This window comes from Pelobates fuscus, chromosome 1 (assembly GCF_036172605.1).
Source record: "Pelobates fuscus isolate aPelFus1 chromosome 1, aPelFus1.pri, whole genome shotgun sequence".
In the NCBI taxonomy this organism is placed as follows: Eukaryota; Metazoa; Chordata; class Amphibia; order Anura; family Pelobatidae; genus Pelobates; species Pelobates fuscus.
Window position 1 is genome coordinate 445,138,941 of NC_086317.1, and position 16,296 is coordinate 445,155,236.

General features: G+C 41.5%; 1 protein-coding gene across 2 annotated transcripts in view; it reads right to left on the bottom strand.

Moving 5' to 3' along the window:
• Window positions 1-14,987: 14,987 nt before the first annotated feature.
• The window catches only part of DDX10 (DEAD-box helicase 10), a 192,613-nt gene continuing 191,304 nt past the window's right edge, over window positions 14,988-16,296 (bottom strand). For both annotated transcript variants that reach the window (XM_063430098.1, XM_063430090.1), the window contains exon 18: window positions 14,988-15,608. In XM_063430098.1, the coding sequence (XP_063286168.1) occupies window positions 15,413-15,608 (196 nt within the window). In that variant the 3' untranslated portion in view covers window positions 14,988-15,412. The remainder of the gene's footprint in view (window positions 15,609-16,296) is intronic.

A 16,296-nucleotide genomic window follows, 5' to 3' on the forward strand; every position in this document is an offset into this window, starting at 1 on the left:
AAAGGAATTAACAAAGAGGCCTGTTTTCTGGTTTATGCTGGTGGGTTGCGTTGATGGGTCCTCTTTTTTCCAATCCACATGCAGGACCCATTCTAAGTCTTACCTATAACTTGGCAGCTAGATTATCTCAGTCAAGTTCATATTCCATTAACTAGGCAGCACACACAGCCACCTTAGAACACCTTCTCAGTGGAGGTACAAAATGTTTAAGGGGTACCTTGCTATGAAGAGCTGGTAGGGAGCTTGAAACCCCCTGCCCAGCTCTGAGCCCCATCATTACATTGAGGGAGCTTGTGCTCTGCACCTGTGCCAAGTGCACATCACTTGAAGAGCTCCCTCACAGTCCTAGCACTTTTCTAGCGCGAGTCATTGACGGAGCACTGGGACTGAGAGGGAGCTTTTAAAGTGTTTGGGGTTCTATCCCAGAACCCCTCATGAATTTCTATAACTTGGCTGACCTGCAAGCACACAATGCTGCACTTTGTCTCTTTACCAGTGACTCTGGCTGCAATATTGCAAGAAAGACTTGTGGATTTCACATTACACCATGTCTGCCCCAACTCCTCTCACAGCATGGTCCCAGTCATGCACAGTTGAAGTACTGTGGCTAAACAGGAGGGGGGGGGGAGCTGAATTTAGTGTTAGCAGCTCACCCTACACTACAGTAAGTTAGAGGAACAAGAAGGGAATTACTTAATGGGAGGGTAAAGAATGTGAGTGTAAAGTGAGGGGGGGAGGGGCATTGAATCCGTATGTGGTCCAGTTAGGGAGATAGAAATATCTCACCAAACCATACTGCATTTAATAGCCACATTAAACTGGTTTTTGAGCAGACTGAAGGAGCTTATCAGCACTAGGAGAATGTTGTTTTAGATGCTTTTGTGCAAGTGAGTCTCTGATTGCATATCTCTGTGTTTGTTCGGAAATGTAAATGTGTTTGTTCCTGTCTGTGTGTATGTCTACAAGTGCATATTTGCTCCAGGAGAACCCCAGTCAAGCCTTGGCGACGGGGGCAGAAGAGGTGAGGTTTTCCCCAGTTCCAGCTAGGAAGCGATCCTTGACGGAGGTACCCAGCTGGGGTACAGGGAGCTCTGCTACATCCCAATATATACAGTATTCCTAAAATACATAAGGACCCACTTTGTCCACCATGGAGGCCTATCATTTCAGCAGTCGGTAGAGCACTAGAGCAATAGCAAAGTGGCTGAATTATTTGTTAAAAAAAAACCTGTTGAGTTTATATACCTACATCACAGATACAGGAATGCTAAAGGAGAGACTTACAAAATTGGAATTTGGCCACATTCCACCTATCCTTATTACGACGGATGTTAGAAATTTGTATACTGTGATACCACACTAACAGGGCATTGAAGCCAGGAGAATGATTTTAATACACTCCACATGTTATGAGGGTCCGTCTATCGAATGTGTTTTGGAAAATCTAGGCTTGACTGCAAGATAATCGTTTTCTCCATGAAAATCAATGGATTCTGCAAAAGGATGGTAGTTCAATGGGGGAGGCAATGGCCCCTGTGTGTGCAAATGCATATATGTTTCAATATGTGGAAATATACATCCTGTCCCTGTACCATCACAATATCAATGGGTACTATAGGTACACTGACGACCTGCTCATCTTTTGGGAAGGAAGCATCCAGGAGGACCATCCAATGGTGGAGTACCTTAAAACACATGGACACATGACACTAGCTGTACTTTTAAACATCCTCACACAGATTAAAAAAAAAAACATATAAGGCATACAATAGTGTGCAAGACCCCATTTGTTGTACATAAACTCACATGCCCATGTGGTTTATCATATGTAGGCAAGACAAAAACCCCTCTCTATGAATGCATTTGAGGACATTACTCTAGTCCTCTGAAGTAGTCCTAGTAATCTGAAGACTATAGGGATGTAACTTCAGATAAACCAGTTTCCAAACACTTTCTGGAGAAGGAACATTCACTAACCATGTTGAAATTCATCAACATCAATCACATCCTTGCTTGAACCCAGAAGAGGGAGTGAGAGTGGTACTAGGCAGCTTGGATCTTCAAACTTTAGGCTTGAATAAAACCTTTTTGTATCACAATTTTTTTTATGAAATCAACCCGCTTTGCTTTTGTTTTTAATCTTTAAAGTATAAACTATTTGTCTAATATAGGCTAATGTCTTATTTGTTGGAATTCAAATATTATTGGTTGGAACTTTGTTGATTATTAATAATTTGTTGGAATACACCAGTCTTATGTACTGTATTTATCGGCGTATAACATGCACCGGCGTATAACACGCACCTCATTTTCAGAAGGAAATTTCCACCCCTCCCATAGTATTCCCCCCCCCCTCACCATAGTGTCCCCCCCCTTCCATAGTATTCTTCCCCCCCTCCCATAGTATTATCCACCCCCTTCCATAGTGCCCCCCCCCTCCCATAGTGTTCCCTCTTGTCCCATAATTACTTACCTGTCGTGAAGCGTGGGCCGGCTTCACAGCGCGCACCACGGTACTGGAACTTAAATTTCAGGTTCCAATAGTGTGCACACTTCCTTTCAGTCCCGCCGGAAACCGGAACCTGAAATTGAAGTTCCAGTACCGCGGTGCGCGCTGAACACCGGCCCACGCTTCAAGACAGGTAAGTAATTATGGGATATCGGCGTATAACACGCACCCATCATTTTCCCCTATTTTCAGGGAGAAAAAGTGTGTGTTATACGCCGATAAATACGGTATATACACACATAAATAATTATTTTCTATATGAGTTAGTCTGTGATATGTTTAGGAATGTTTGTATTAGTATTATTTTGGTAATTGCATTTCACTTTGTATTTTTGTGCCCTTATAGCGATTTACTCCATTGTCGCTTGAGGATATTTAGTAACTGGAATTCTGGCACTATTTCACTTTAACACACACGATCGGCATTTTATTCACCTAAACTACATCAGTGGCACTTTATGAGCTCTGCACTTTTTAAACGCACTTTTACCTTTACTGTGACACTTTATGAACTATTGGCACCTTTGAGCTATTCATTACAATGATTTAAAATTACCTTTATTGTGGCACTTTCATTGCTCTTCATATTTAGCAAATTTAATCCATGCTTGGATACTACTGTGTCCCTAAAGTCTGATGCACTCAATGCTCTCCTTTTACTCACGTCTTTATCATCACTAATTCCGTTTATTTAATACCATGCCTGGTTTTATCTATTAATTCACTGTTTCATTTTGGTCCTGCTTCGAGCAATCTAGCCCTCTTTCAATTAAACAATAAAGGCTGTTTATTCTTCGTTCCTTAGTCTGAGATGGTAAGCAGACTTCCTTGCTCTTCAAAGGATTGTAAAAGCCGGCTTTCTCTTTAGTTTAGTTTCATTTTGCTTAAAAGGTTCTTTGGTTTACTTAGATCTCCATGGCAATGCATACGGTCTTCTCCCTACGCCGCCATAGTAACGCTTGTGAATAGCGTCATCGCGGGCGCAAATCTTACTCACAAATGGGCAGTATTACATCCATGTACGGTGGGAGACCGGCTATGACACCAATAACAAGGGGTATGCCAAGTTTCATAATTTCTTAGCTATAAATTGTGTTTTGCCCCCCAAGCGGGGACCGAAACATTAATCAATACAGATTAAAGATTATGCTACTTTTGTGAAATAAAATTCTGAAATCGGGTGAAGCTTGTGAGTGCAGTCATCATTTTATACATTTTTCTATTCATTTGCCTTTGGACTAGCACGCAGAAAAAAAAAAAAAAAAAAAAGGTATTTGGGCCTCTGTGCAAGGATTTTTCTCAAGCAATCAAAATTATTTAACCCCCACTGAAAATCATGTTTATTGTAAAAATTTACAAACTTTCAGTTTTTGCAATGAACAAACCAAACAAAACAAATTGAAATAACTCAACACAATGAATGCTTTAGGTGGTTTCCCCAAATTCAACTAAAAATGCAACTTATGACTTCTCCAGCCCCAAAATTATTCAGTACTTAGTAGATCGCTGTTACGGTTGCCTCCAGGCTGGCTGGAAGTTGGACCGTAGGAAAGGATGCTCCTAGCGCTTACCCAAGGACCATCAGCACCGCAGCCACCATAAGCACTGCAGACTCCACGAACCACCGCTGCTGGGCTGGTATCTCGCCGTCTGCTCTGCGCCCTGGACCTACGACCAGGCTCCAGGTTCCAATAGGCGAACCTCTTCCTTCTGTCGAGCGAAGCAGGATCAGGAACAAGAGCTCTTACAAGAGCTCAACAGCTAAGGGAGTATGAAGAGCATAGCAATCCCTGTAGTGATTATAGCTGTCCCCTACAAACATGAGTCGAGGCTGCAAGTTAGAGGGTCAGAAGAGGTCTGAGGTGCTGGAACACCCAGCCTGGTTTTTATTACCATTTTGAAAATACAGGACCACCCACAGGGCGGGACAAAACAACCAATCATACACGTACATCATTAAAACCACTCCCAGTAATTACACACAAAATCCTCCCCTATGTCTGTGATATAATTATGCTACACAAGGGATTAACATAATTATCACAGACAGTAAAAATACAGTTTTTACACAACATTCATAACTCCCAAAATATACATCACATTCGCATAAAAATACATATTCACAATCAATCCATTCAGGGGAACAACATACTCAAAAATCATACGAATTGGACCAGGGGTTCAGAAGTTAGTACAAATGTGCATTTGACTTTCTGGAAGCATGGTTTTACAGGGCCCTCTATCCTGGAGACAATGGGGGGAAGTAATTCAATTATCCAGGACTAGAGGCAGACTCCATTAACCACATGGTTGCAAAACAACATAAAACACTTTAAAATACATAAAGTCACATTTTACACATAACACACAGACATTTCACATATCCCCAGATAGCTGGGATCTGAGCGCACAAAACTACCGAATAGCGCGCAGATCCTATTCACACAGTTCAATTGCCACGGAGCTAAAGTCTTTCCCATAGTCTTTCATTATATGAATAGGCTCCATGGCATAGCCATCTGGGGTATCACCGCTCACACAGGGCCATAGTCATAAGGAAGGAGGCTGGCAAAAAGGCTTCTCCACAATGCAGGGAAGCAGGGCAATTTTTCATTTAAAGGGCCAGTTACAAATAGCGATTTGTAACACATCTCCCCTTTTGGAGGGAGACTAACCAGGCACCTGACCTTCTGTCGGTCAGTGCCTAAGTTAGTCTCGCAGCCCACCCACAAATAAACATTGGCAGAGAAGCCCCCCCAAAATAAATAGTACTGGCCTGTAGGTCCCAGGTTGTAGGGTAAACATGCAGCACTCGCTGCCTTCCGGGTGCAGCTGGGCAAATAGCTGGTAGTACTTGGGGGGCAGAGGCCAGCGGCACTCTGCCCTGGTGCCAGCGCTTCTGCTGGGGGAATTGGGGCATAGTCCTGCCCGGAGGCAAAGGGAACTGTTAACCCTGGGCCCAGGTTAGAAGTTAGCTGAGGAGGGGGGAATTGGCTTACCTCCTCCTCCTGATACTCCTGCGGCCGTTGAGAAGGGAGGTCGATGCTCTCCGCTTCTTGTGGAACATGCTGTGGCTGGGGAGAGAGACCGGTTGTCTCCTCTCCCTGGAAGGCATACTCCAGCTGGGGAGGGTGGTCGATGCTCTCCCCTCCCTGTAGCTGGGTCTGCCGCTGGGGATCTGGGCCGCCTGCCCAGCATCCCTGTAGGGCCGGTAGAGAGACTGCGGTCCCATCTCCACCTGCCTGCTGGGGGTCCTCCCAGGACCATTCTATGAGGCCTGCTGCCTCGGGTATCTCTGGTTGGGGTTGGGGAAGGAGACCGGTTGTCTCTTCCCTCTGCACGGTGCACTGCCGCTGGGGAGGGAGGTCGCTGCTCTCCTCTCCCTGTAACTCAGGCTGCCGCTGGGGATCTGGGCCGCCTGCCCAGCATCCCTGTAGGGCCGGTAGAGAGACTGCGGTCCCATCTCCACCTGCCTGCTGGGGGTCCTCCCAGGACCAGTCTTGCTGGCCTGCTGCCTCGGTACCTCTGGTTGTGGTTGGGGAAGGAGACCGGTTGTCTCTTCCCTCTGTACAGTGCACTGCCGCTGGGGAGGGAGGTCGCTGCTCTCCTCTCCCTTTAACTCACGCTGCCGCTGGGGAGGGAGGTCGTTGCTCTCCTCTCCCTGTAACTCACCCTGGGGTTGGGGATCTGGGCCGCCTGCCCAGCATCCCTGTAGGGCCGGTAGAGAGACTGCGGTCCCATCTCCACCTGCCATCGGAGGTTCCTCCCAGTATACCCCTACGATGTCCTGCCAGCTGAAGGGCTCTCGACCTGGCTCTGCTGCTGTGCTCTCCTGGGGTACCTCTGGATGCTGTGGAGGAAGGGGACCGGGTGTCTCTTCCCGGGACCCATCGATGAGGTGCTGGTACTTCCACTCAAGGTCACATTCGTTGGTGACTAGGTACCGCAGATCTGCCTCTAGGTTAATAGTTCTAGGGAGACCCAGCTTGTCTTCCCGGTCATCATACAGGTCCCAGAAGCGTGAATCTGTAGCCCTACCAAAGTCATCATCGTCCATATTCTCCCAGAATAGATCAGGGCCATCGTAATCCCCACACTCTGGGAATTCATACTCAGCCATCTCTGGAGCGAGCTGAGTTGCGTACCACTGTAGCGCCTGGTATGCGGTGTCGAGCCACAGTTCGTTGTATACTAGTTTCTCTAGTTTAGCTACCCACACTGGAAGGGGTTGTTTGCCCAGGAAGGGCATCCGCTCTGCCATTCGAGCCTGGATTTGCTGCTCTCGGCTGATACTACGATCTCCTCGCCAACGTTGAACTTCCTGTAGGGCTTCTTCCCACAGCTCAAATCTGGCCTCATGTCTGTACCCACACATCTCCTCTTCTGAGACTTCCCCATCTCTCCAGGATAGGAAGCCATGCAATCTGTTGAGGAACCTCTCCTCCATTTCGGCTGCTGTGCACGGACTGGCTGGCTCCATGCTGCTCAAGGTAGGGACGCTGCGCAGTGGCTAGCGTTGCCCTCAATAACTCTCATACGATACCAGTGCTGTTGGGGTTCTGCTCCTTGCGCTAGGACGCCATCCCACCGCTGCCACCAAATGTTACGGTTGCCTCCAGGCTGGCTGGAAGTTGGACCGTAGGAAAGGATGCTCCTAGCGCTTACCCAAGGACCATCAGCACCGCAGCCACCATAAGCACTGCAGACTCCACGAACCACCGCTGCTGGGCTGGTATCTCGCCGTCTGCTCTGCGCCCTGGACCTACGACCAGGCTCCAGGTTCCAATAGGCGAACCTCTTCCTTCTGTCGAGCGAAGCAGGATCAGGAACAAGAGCTCTTACAAGAGCTCAACAGCTAAGGGAGTATGAAGAGCATAGCAATCCCTGTAGTGATTATAGCTGTCCCCTACAAACATGAGTCGAGGCTGCAAGTTAGAGGGTCAGAAGAGGTCTGAGGTGCTGGAACACCCAGCCTGGTTTTTATTACCATTTTGAAAATACAGGACCACCCACAGGGCGGGACAAAACAACCAATCATACACGTACATCATTAAAACCACTCCCAGTAATTACACACAAAATCCTCCCCAATGTCTGTGATATAATTATGCTACACAAGGGATTAACATAATTATCACAGACAGTAAAAATACAGTTTTTACACAACATTCATAACTCCCAAAATATACATCACATTCGCATAAAAATACATATTCACAATCAATCCATTCAGGGGAACAACATACTCAAAAATCATACGAATTGGACCAGGGGTTCAGAAGTTAGTACAAATGTGCATTTGACCTTCTGGAAGCATGGTTTTACAGGGCCCTCTATCCTGGAGACAATGGGGGGAAGTAATTCAATTATCCAGGACTAGAGGCAGACTCCATTAACCACATGGTTGCAAAACAACATAAAACACTTTAAAATACATAAAGTCACATTTTACACATAACACACAGACATTTCACATATCCCCAGATAGCTGGGATCTGAGCGCACAAAACTACCGAATAGCGCGCAGATCCTATTCACACAGTTCAATTGCCACGGAGCTAAAGTCTTTCCCATAGTCTTTCATTATATGAATAGGCTCCATGGCATAGCCATCTGGGGTATCACCGCTCACACAGGGCCATAGTCATAAGGAAGGAGGCTGGCAAAAAGGCTTCTCCACAATCCAGGGAAGCAGGGCAATTTTTCATTTAAAGGGCCAGTTACAAATAGCGATTTGTAACAATCGCCTGTTTGCCGTTTTGACCAGCTGCAGATGAGATGCATAGCCAGACACCAGCTTCTGGCAGCTTTTCTGCTCATGAGCAATGACCTCCAGTTCAGTAATATTCTTGAGTTTGTGTACTGCAACTGCCTTCTTCAAATCCCACTAGAGATTTTCATTGGGGATCAAGTCAGGTGACTGTGATGGCCACTGTAGAATTTTCCAGGACTTCTTCTGCAAACAAGCCTTGGTAGAATTTGAGGCATGCTTAGTATCATTATCTTGTTGGAAGGTCCACTGACACCCACTCTCCAACCTCCTCACAGACCGCATGATGTTTTCTCCTAGGATTTCCCAATACTAAAATGAATGCATCTTGCTTAACTGTAGGTAAAGTGTTCTTTATTCTTCTTCTTCAAGACAAACTGCTGATCCATTGGGCCTAAAAGTTCCAGTTTTGTTTCATCGCTCCAGAGAACAAAGTTCCAGAATGTCTGTGGCTTATTTGCATGTTTTTTGAGCATATTGGAGCAGACTTTCCTTGTGCTGTTGGGTTAGTAGTGTTGTAAGTCTTGGAGTTCTGGCATGGAAATCTTCTGCTTTTAGTATGTGCCTTATTGTTCTCGTGAAACCTCCGTGCCTGTTGCCAGAGTCTTGCTGCAGGTCTTTTGCAGTCACTCGAGGGTTTTTCTTAACCTGCCTTCTCAGATAGTTTTCTTTTTTTGCCTCATCCAGATAGTGTAACCACGGCTCCCTCAACTTTGAACTTGCGCACTATGCTTCCAACGGTGTCTCAGTGGTTTCGCTGTCTTTTTGTATCCTGTTCCTGGTTTGTGAAGGGCGATGATTTCTGCTCTTAACTCTGTGAACCATTCTTTTGACTTATATTTCTAATATGCAGTCAAATGTGACACTCAACAAACCCCTAGCCAGTTCAGGTATTTCAAATGTAACAGCTAAAGCACACCTGGTGCAACTAATGAAGCCCTTGATCACAACACCCGGTTTGCACATTTGTGCTGTTGTGATGTATTCTATTCAGGGGGGGTTTAATAATTTTTAGACTGGAGAAGTCATTATATGTTGCATTTTCAGTTGAATTTGGGGAAATCACTTGAAGCATTTGTTGTGTTGAGCTAGTTCAATTGCTTTTGTTTGAGTTGTTCATTGCAAACAGAAGAAAGTTTTTAAATATTGACAATAACCCTGATTTTCAATAGAGGATGAATAATTCTGAAATGTATATGAAAAAAAACAAAAAAAAAACAAAGCAAGAACATTTCAACCAGTACCAATGGCTTTTTCGGATGCCACAAACTATAATCCAGTGTGATCACATTAATGCTCAAAACTCCAATTTAAATCACTTAGCAGGCTGCAGATGGGAAAAATGTCAAAATGTTTTCTCACAAGCGTATCTAAACCACAAAGCCCATTTTTTCCATTTCCAAAAGCTGTGTGCAGAATGTTATTAATGGCAAAAAAGAGATAAAACACAGGCGCGTTATTCTACTATACCTTTGGGAGATTTATTCTCAGCTAGAAATACAAATATATTTACTATAAAAATAAATCCATAAACTCTACCAGCCATTATTATTCATATATATGTATACATTTTTAATTAAACTGCTGTGTTGGAACCAAGAGATTGAAAGTTCCCTTGAGAACCAGTCTAATTGAAAAAAAAAAAAAAAAAAAAAATTTATATATATATATATATATATATATAAATGTTGTCATTATAGTTAATTGTTAACTGTGATTTACTTTGTATAGACTGAATTTTTTTCTTTCCCGGATGTGCACACCTGGCTTGTTACTCTTGATCCGTCTAGATAGTCTGCCCTATTTACTAGGATAGAAGACTTATTAAAGTAATCCTAACTATCTAAAACATCCCTGAATTTCATGTCTGCTGAACGTCTGGGAGCCAGATCTCTCCTCTCCCAGATACCAATTAAGCCCTCATGTCACTAGGTTCTATAAAGGAACAAAGCCAAAGAACATAATTGGAATCTCTGAAGGTGGTGAAGATAAAAGGCAGAAATAATTATTGCTGTAACATTTTCCAATTTTTTTTATACAGTATACAAAATGTTCTCCTATGAGAATGGAGCATGTTGTTACATATTTTTCTCTAGTCCAAAGTGGAATATTTAATTTGCACATTCATTAAAACATAGAATATTTAATACATCCTTATTGCTTACTTAGGTAAATGGTTACTTTTACCTAGAAAACCACCATTGTACTATATTTACAGAGCACTACAGAGGTTATCTACTTACATTCATTCTTGTAGATACCGTGTATAAAGTACTATGTAACAACCAGTGGAAAACTTGGCATCAGGCCTAGAAAATGCATAAAAGATGCAAAGTAAAATAAAAACATGATAGCAACAGAGTCAATGGATTTGCACCTTCTGTTGTGACCTCTTCACAGACCAGGAAGAGGTTGAAATTATTCAGTCAATCCTTTAAGCTCCATTATTTCCCAAGAAGCATTATCCATATGCAAATGGTACGTTTTTAAGCTGGACAATAGTAGTGGTGCCCCTTGGGCATCTGTTCTGGGACCACTTCTATTCAACTTATTTAGAAATAATCTTTAAAAAGGCTTTGAAAGGCATGTGTTGGCGTTTGCAGATGACATAACTAGAAAAGGTAATACAATGTGAGCAAGATATACATTTGAGTTAGGGGACCAGGCCCCCATAAAGCAGATGAAATGTAATGTAGATAAATGCAAAGTTATTCACTGCAGGCTGAAGAATGCACATGAAGTTTACACCTTAAATGATAGTAAATTAGGGATAGCAACAAATGAAAAGGCCTCACTCAACTCAGGCCATTCAGGCCTCACTCAACTCAGTGAAAGACTGCATTTTCCATCCTGCAGTGAAACACCTACCACTCTCAGGCCTCACTCAACTCAGTGAAAGACTGCATCTTCCATCCTGCAGTGAAACACCTACCACTCTCAGGCCTCACTCAACTCAGTGAAAGACTGCATTTTCCATCCTGCAGTGAAACACCTACCACTCTCAGGCCTCACTCAACTCAGTGAAAGACTGCATTTTCCATCCTGCAGTGAAACACCTACCACTCTCAGGCCTCACTCAACTCAGTGAAAGACTGCATTTTCCATCCTGCAGTGAAACACCTACCACTCTCAGGCCTCACTCAACTCAGTGAAAGACTGCATTTTCCATCCTGCAGTGAAACACCTACCACTCTCAGGCCTCACTCAACTCAGTGAAAGACTGCATTTTCCATCCTGCAGTGAAACACCTACCACTCTCAGGCCTCACTCAACTCAGTGAAAGACTGCATTTTCCATCCTGCAGTGAAACACCTACCACTCTCAGGCCTCACTCAACTCAGTGAAAGACTGCATTTTCCATCCTGCAGTGAAACACCTACCACTCTCAGGTACTGACTGAAGCTGAAAGATACTCCACATCCTGTATTCCTGGATTGCTAACATTCTCATGTATTACTATAGATTTGTAACCATTTTACCTGTAGTTTGTAATATTCTGTGCATGCAGTATGTACTATAGTCATTTAATGTTTCTGACCAATATTTCATGTAGACACAGTTATTAATATTTTGGGTGATAGAATTTGGTTGCTAAACTTTTCAATAGTATAGAACACATGGATACTCTACCCCTCCCCCCCCCTCTTTTCTCCTCCCCCAGTTGTAAATACCTCCATATAACTGTTCAATCCTATTCTCTGTTATTCAGGCCTCACTCAACTCAGTGAAAGACTGCATTTTTTCTCCCCACTTCCCACCCACGGTCCCCCTTAATATATAGCATGCTCCTCCAGCTGTTTGAGATTCTCACCCAATTACCTCTTCATTCCCCTAACATCTTACCAATAGCTGCTTCTCTGTTAACTCGTTCAGCCATCACCTCCAAACTTCCCCTGCTACCTCTTGTCTCAAATCCCCATGGTTTCCTTTAGATTGTAAGCTCACGGGCCATCTAGCCAAGCACTTTATATAAAAGAGCTCCAATGGCTAGATATCAGCTTACGGGCAGGGCTCTCTTACCTCTTGTATTTGTCTGTGTATATTGTACGTTTCTCCACTAATTGTACAGCGCTGCGGAATCTGTTGGCGCTTTATAAATAGCAATAATAAATAAATAAATAAATAAAAAGGATTTGGGACTTGGTATAGACAACAAACTGGGAAACAATGTCAATCAGCATAGGCTAAGGCCAGTAAGGTATTGTCATGCATAAAAAGGGGCATTGATTCTCGAGATAATATAATCGTGCATCTTGATAAGACCACAACTTGAAAATGCTGTGCAATTTTTTATTCACCTGTTCTAAAAAAAGGATATTATGCGGTCTACAAAATTAATAAGAGGAATGGAAGTTTTCAGTTATGAAGAAAGGTTAACAATTTTAAACCTGTTCAATTTAGAAAAACAGCGCCTCAAAGGGAATATGGGAATATTATACAAATTATATTCGGGCCCAATACAAACCAATGTTTGGAAACCTATCCTTAAACAGGACTAAACATAGACCACAAGGTCACACCCATTTCGACTAAATCTAATTGATTCCAGTCTAAGGCAAAGGAAATGTTTTTTTTAACCTGACGAGGTTGTTTTATTCAGTCTGTAAGGATTTTTAAACAGCAACAGGATGAATTCTTGCAAAAACATAATATTCAGGGATATAATTTTTAATATGTGGGGTAACAGCTTCATGATCCAAGAAGAGATCTGACTGCAATTCTGTGGTCAAGAAGAATTTTTCGCAAAATTGGAAAGCACTTTGAACAGGGTGCGTTGCCTTCTTTTAGATTAACAGCAAGAACAGATGTCAAATGCTGGCCTTGATGGACACAAGTCTTTTTCCGCCTATATAACTAGGTAACTATATATTAAAAGGTATAAGGTACTGCAGGTTAATGACTGTCACATTTAGAATAACTGCTTGTACTTGATCTATACTTTAATCTTTGCAGCGCTGGGTTAAACATGTTAAGAATTCATGCTCTGTAAACCAGAATTAAGCTCCTGATTGGAGCTTCTGATAGAGTGGCACTCAAGGCTGATGATCTGAAGTGTTCGGTTTTCTTGCACCTTTTTTATTTTTTATTATATTGAATTGATTGTTTCTGCAAATTTTCAAAAGATGCTTTATATAACCTACTAAAAAGTTTGTTCCAGCCTGGAGATCACCTTTATAACTCAAAATAATTTAGGAGTTACAATTCTAGTATCTGAATCAAAAACATTCTATTCTTTAGGCATCAACAAGGACTAGTCAAAACTGTTGACATTTTAGATGAAGAACATGTTTAGGGGTTTTGTGGCACAAATTGGGTAACAGCATAACATATTACTGCCCTTTAAAAGGCTAAGATTGGTGGGTGTCAGTTATTAGTATTGTGTAAAACACAAAAAAATAAAAAAATAAAAGACTAAATGTCTCTACTTTATTTCGCCAACCTCTAAAGATAATTTTATACAATCATTTTATAAATTAATGCTGCTGCCATAACTAAATCTTTAGCTAAGAAACAAAATAATGTTTCATGGACTTCAGTTTACAAAGGATCATGGGAGTTACGGTTCACCCAGACAGCTGTAGCAGTAAAGACTAACAAAAAAAAAAAGGTATTAACTCGAAGGGGGGGAATGTTTGATGGATTGATTTATTTAGTTTGGTTTCTGGTCTGTAATTTTGTGCTTATCCAACCAACCTGCTCTTTCTACAATATACTGAGAAAGATCAACAGGCTCCTTATGGCACTGGATGGAAAGCCACAAATCTTCATTTTTCATCTGTCACACAGTATGTGAATGGGTTGGATTCCTTAATTTGATCATTATTTAAGAACAGCCCTGAAAACCGACTGCTCACTGCCCAGGGTCGCCAGAGAAAACTGCTTAAAAACAAGACAATGGTGCAGAGACTCAGCTTGAAAATAAAGTTATGTTTTACAGAAAGACGACGGACAATGTGTATTCAAGATAAATGTGGCACAGATGCTGGTGAAGATGACAGTTAAGGTTATTGAAAAATTTGTTGGCAAGGGACTCTAATCCAACGGAGATTAGAAAAGTTGAAGTCATTGTCTTTCTTAGAAAGACATCCTTTAGCCTACATTTGACAATTCTGACTTGCGTCAATCCATAAATAGTAATTTTGAAGTTTTCTTTAGTCCACACAAAGAGCATTACACACGATAAAAGCAAATACAAGGTATAAAAATATATTTATCATTAACCAATGGATTCCTTTTTTCTTTTTCTTTTTTTTTTAAATGAGCATATATAGAACATAACACAACATACTATGTATTTCACTAATACAAATGGGAGTGATATGTTAGAAACAAACAAGTCCAATACTGTGCTCTTACACTACCTTATCCCTGCCTTTTTCCTGCCCCATGTCTCCTGTGTGGGATGTCTCTTTTAAGGAATCTATATATATATATTTTTTTTAAATGTAGATTAAACTCTATAACATATTATATCCTACTCAATACCAATTTGAAATGTGGGGGAAAAAATATGTTTTCTTAACACCATGGTAAGCAGTCATATAGTAAGGGCACTGTTATTTAGAAAGTGAATTCTAGCAGAATATCAAATTTAAGGCAAAAATAGCCAACCTAAAAGCATAGCTAACAGTCGAAATAGCTGAACTAGACTAATACTCTATCAATTTGAATTCTCACTTTAGTGGAACAACAAAACGCAACAACAAATTAAGAACAGACATTTTTAATTGCTCATTCACGGCAGACATCCTTTTAAATCCTCTTAAAGTATAAAACAAGTGGAAGCATTTGCATAGATAAAACACCTTGCAGAATTCCTTTTATATTTTCAGTTTTCTCAATCAGATGTATTTATACAACACAAACAGTATTCAGAATGTTTCTTAACATATTTTTTTAATATGAAGTGTTATTTGCAAATAAAACTGCACATATAGGAAGGAAATGCCATATTAAGGAGGAGTTTGCCATAACAGTTTATTTATACAATCCACTGGATATTTGGAGACTGCTTCCCGAAACTCATTTATCAGTGTCCCCGAGAACCCAACTGCCTTGACGCCAAATTGATTTTGCAAAAGTTGTTGACCTAACAAAGAAGATGAGCTAAGAGAACCTACAGAGCTAAATAATTAGCTCTTGTTGCTCAGGAGATGCAGTACCAACTCTTCATCCTCTGTCAGGGAAAGTCCAGTGTTTAATGGTTCAAGCTCGTCGTAAGGGCTTTGCTTCATTTTCTTTTTCTTGTTTTTGAGAGCGGGCTTTTCTGGCACATTTTCTTCTGTGCTGCTATAAGTTCTCTTTCTTGAAGGTCCTTCTTCAAAATCACTGCAAAAGTAAATAAACAGTGTCAATCATCAATTACATGGCTCATCTAATACTGTATCGTGGAGTGTCACTAAACTTCAAATTTAGCCGTCTTCATCCTAGTTATTTTAAAAACTGTTTATATTTGATAGTTTTTTAAACAACAGCATTTATTGCAATGCATGTGATGCATAACAGTAGAAAAATAAATGTATACATTTCCTGAATGCTACAATAAAAAAAAAAAATCTACACACACAAATTTATATATATTATGATATATATATTGTGATATATATATTGTGATTGAAAACCCCTTCCACCTGAAGTCTGTGGATAGTTAATACAATGTTAAATAAAAATCTGCACACCAGTCAAGCCATAAGACTTACTTTTCCCACAGAAATCCCAAATCTGCAGTGATGTTACTACCGCAAAGGATTCTGGGTGGGCATATGCAAATTAGTCTAACAAAGAATCACATTTTTGCCTCATTCCGTTTTAAACATGGATAAGTAAGTCTTATGGCTTGACTGGTGTGCAGATTTTTATTTAACATTGTATTAACTATCCACAGACTTCAGGTGGAAGGGGTTTTCAATCACAATTTTTGCCTACCATAACCTATTTGGATTTTGAGATATATATATATATTTTTTTTTTTTTCTTTATTTTGTATATACACACTTGCTATATAACCATTATACAA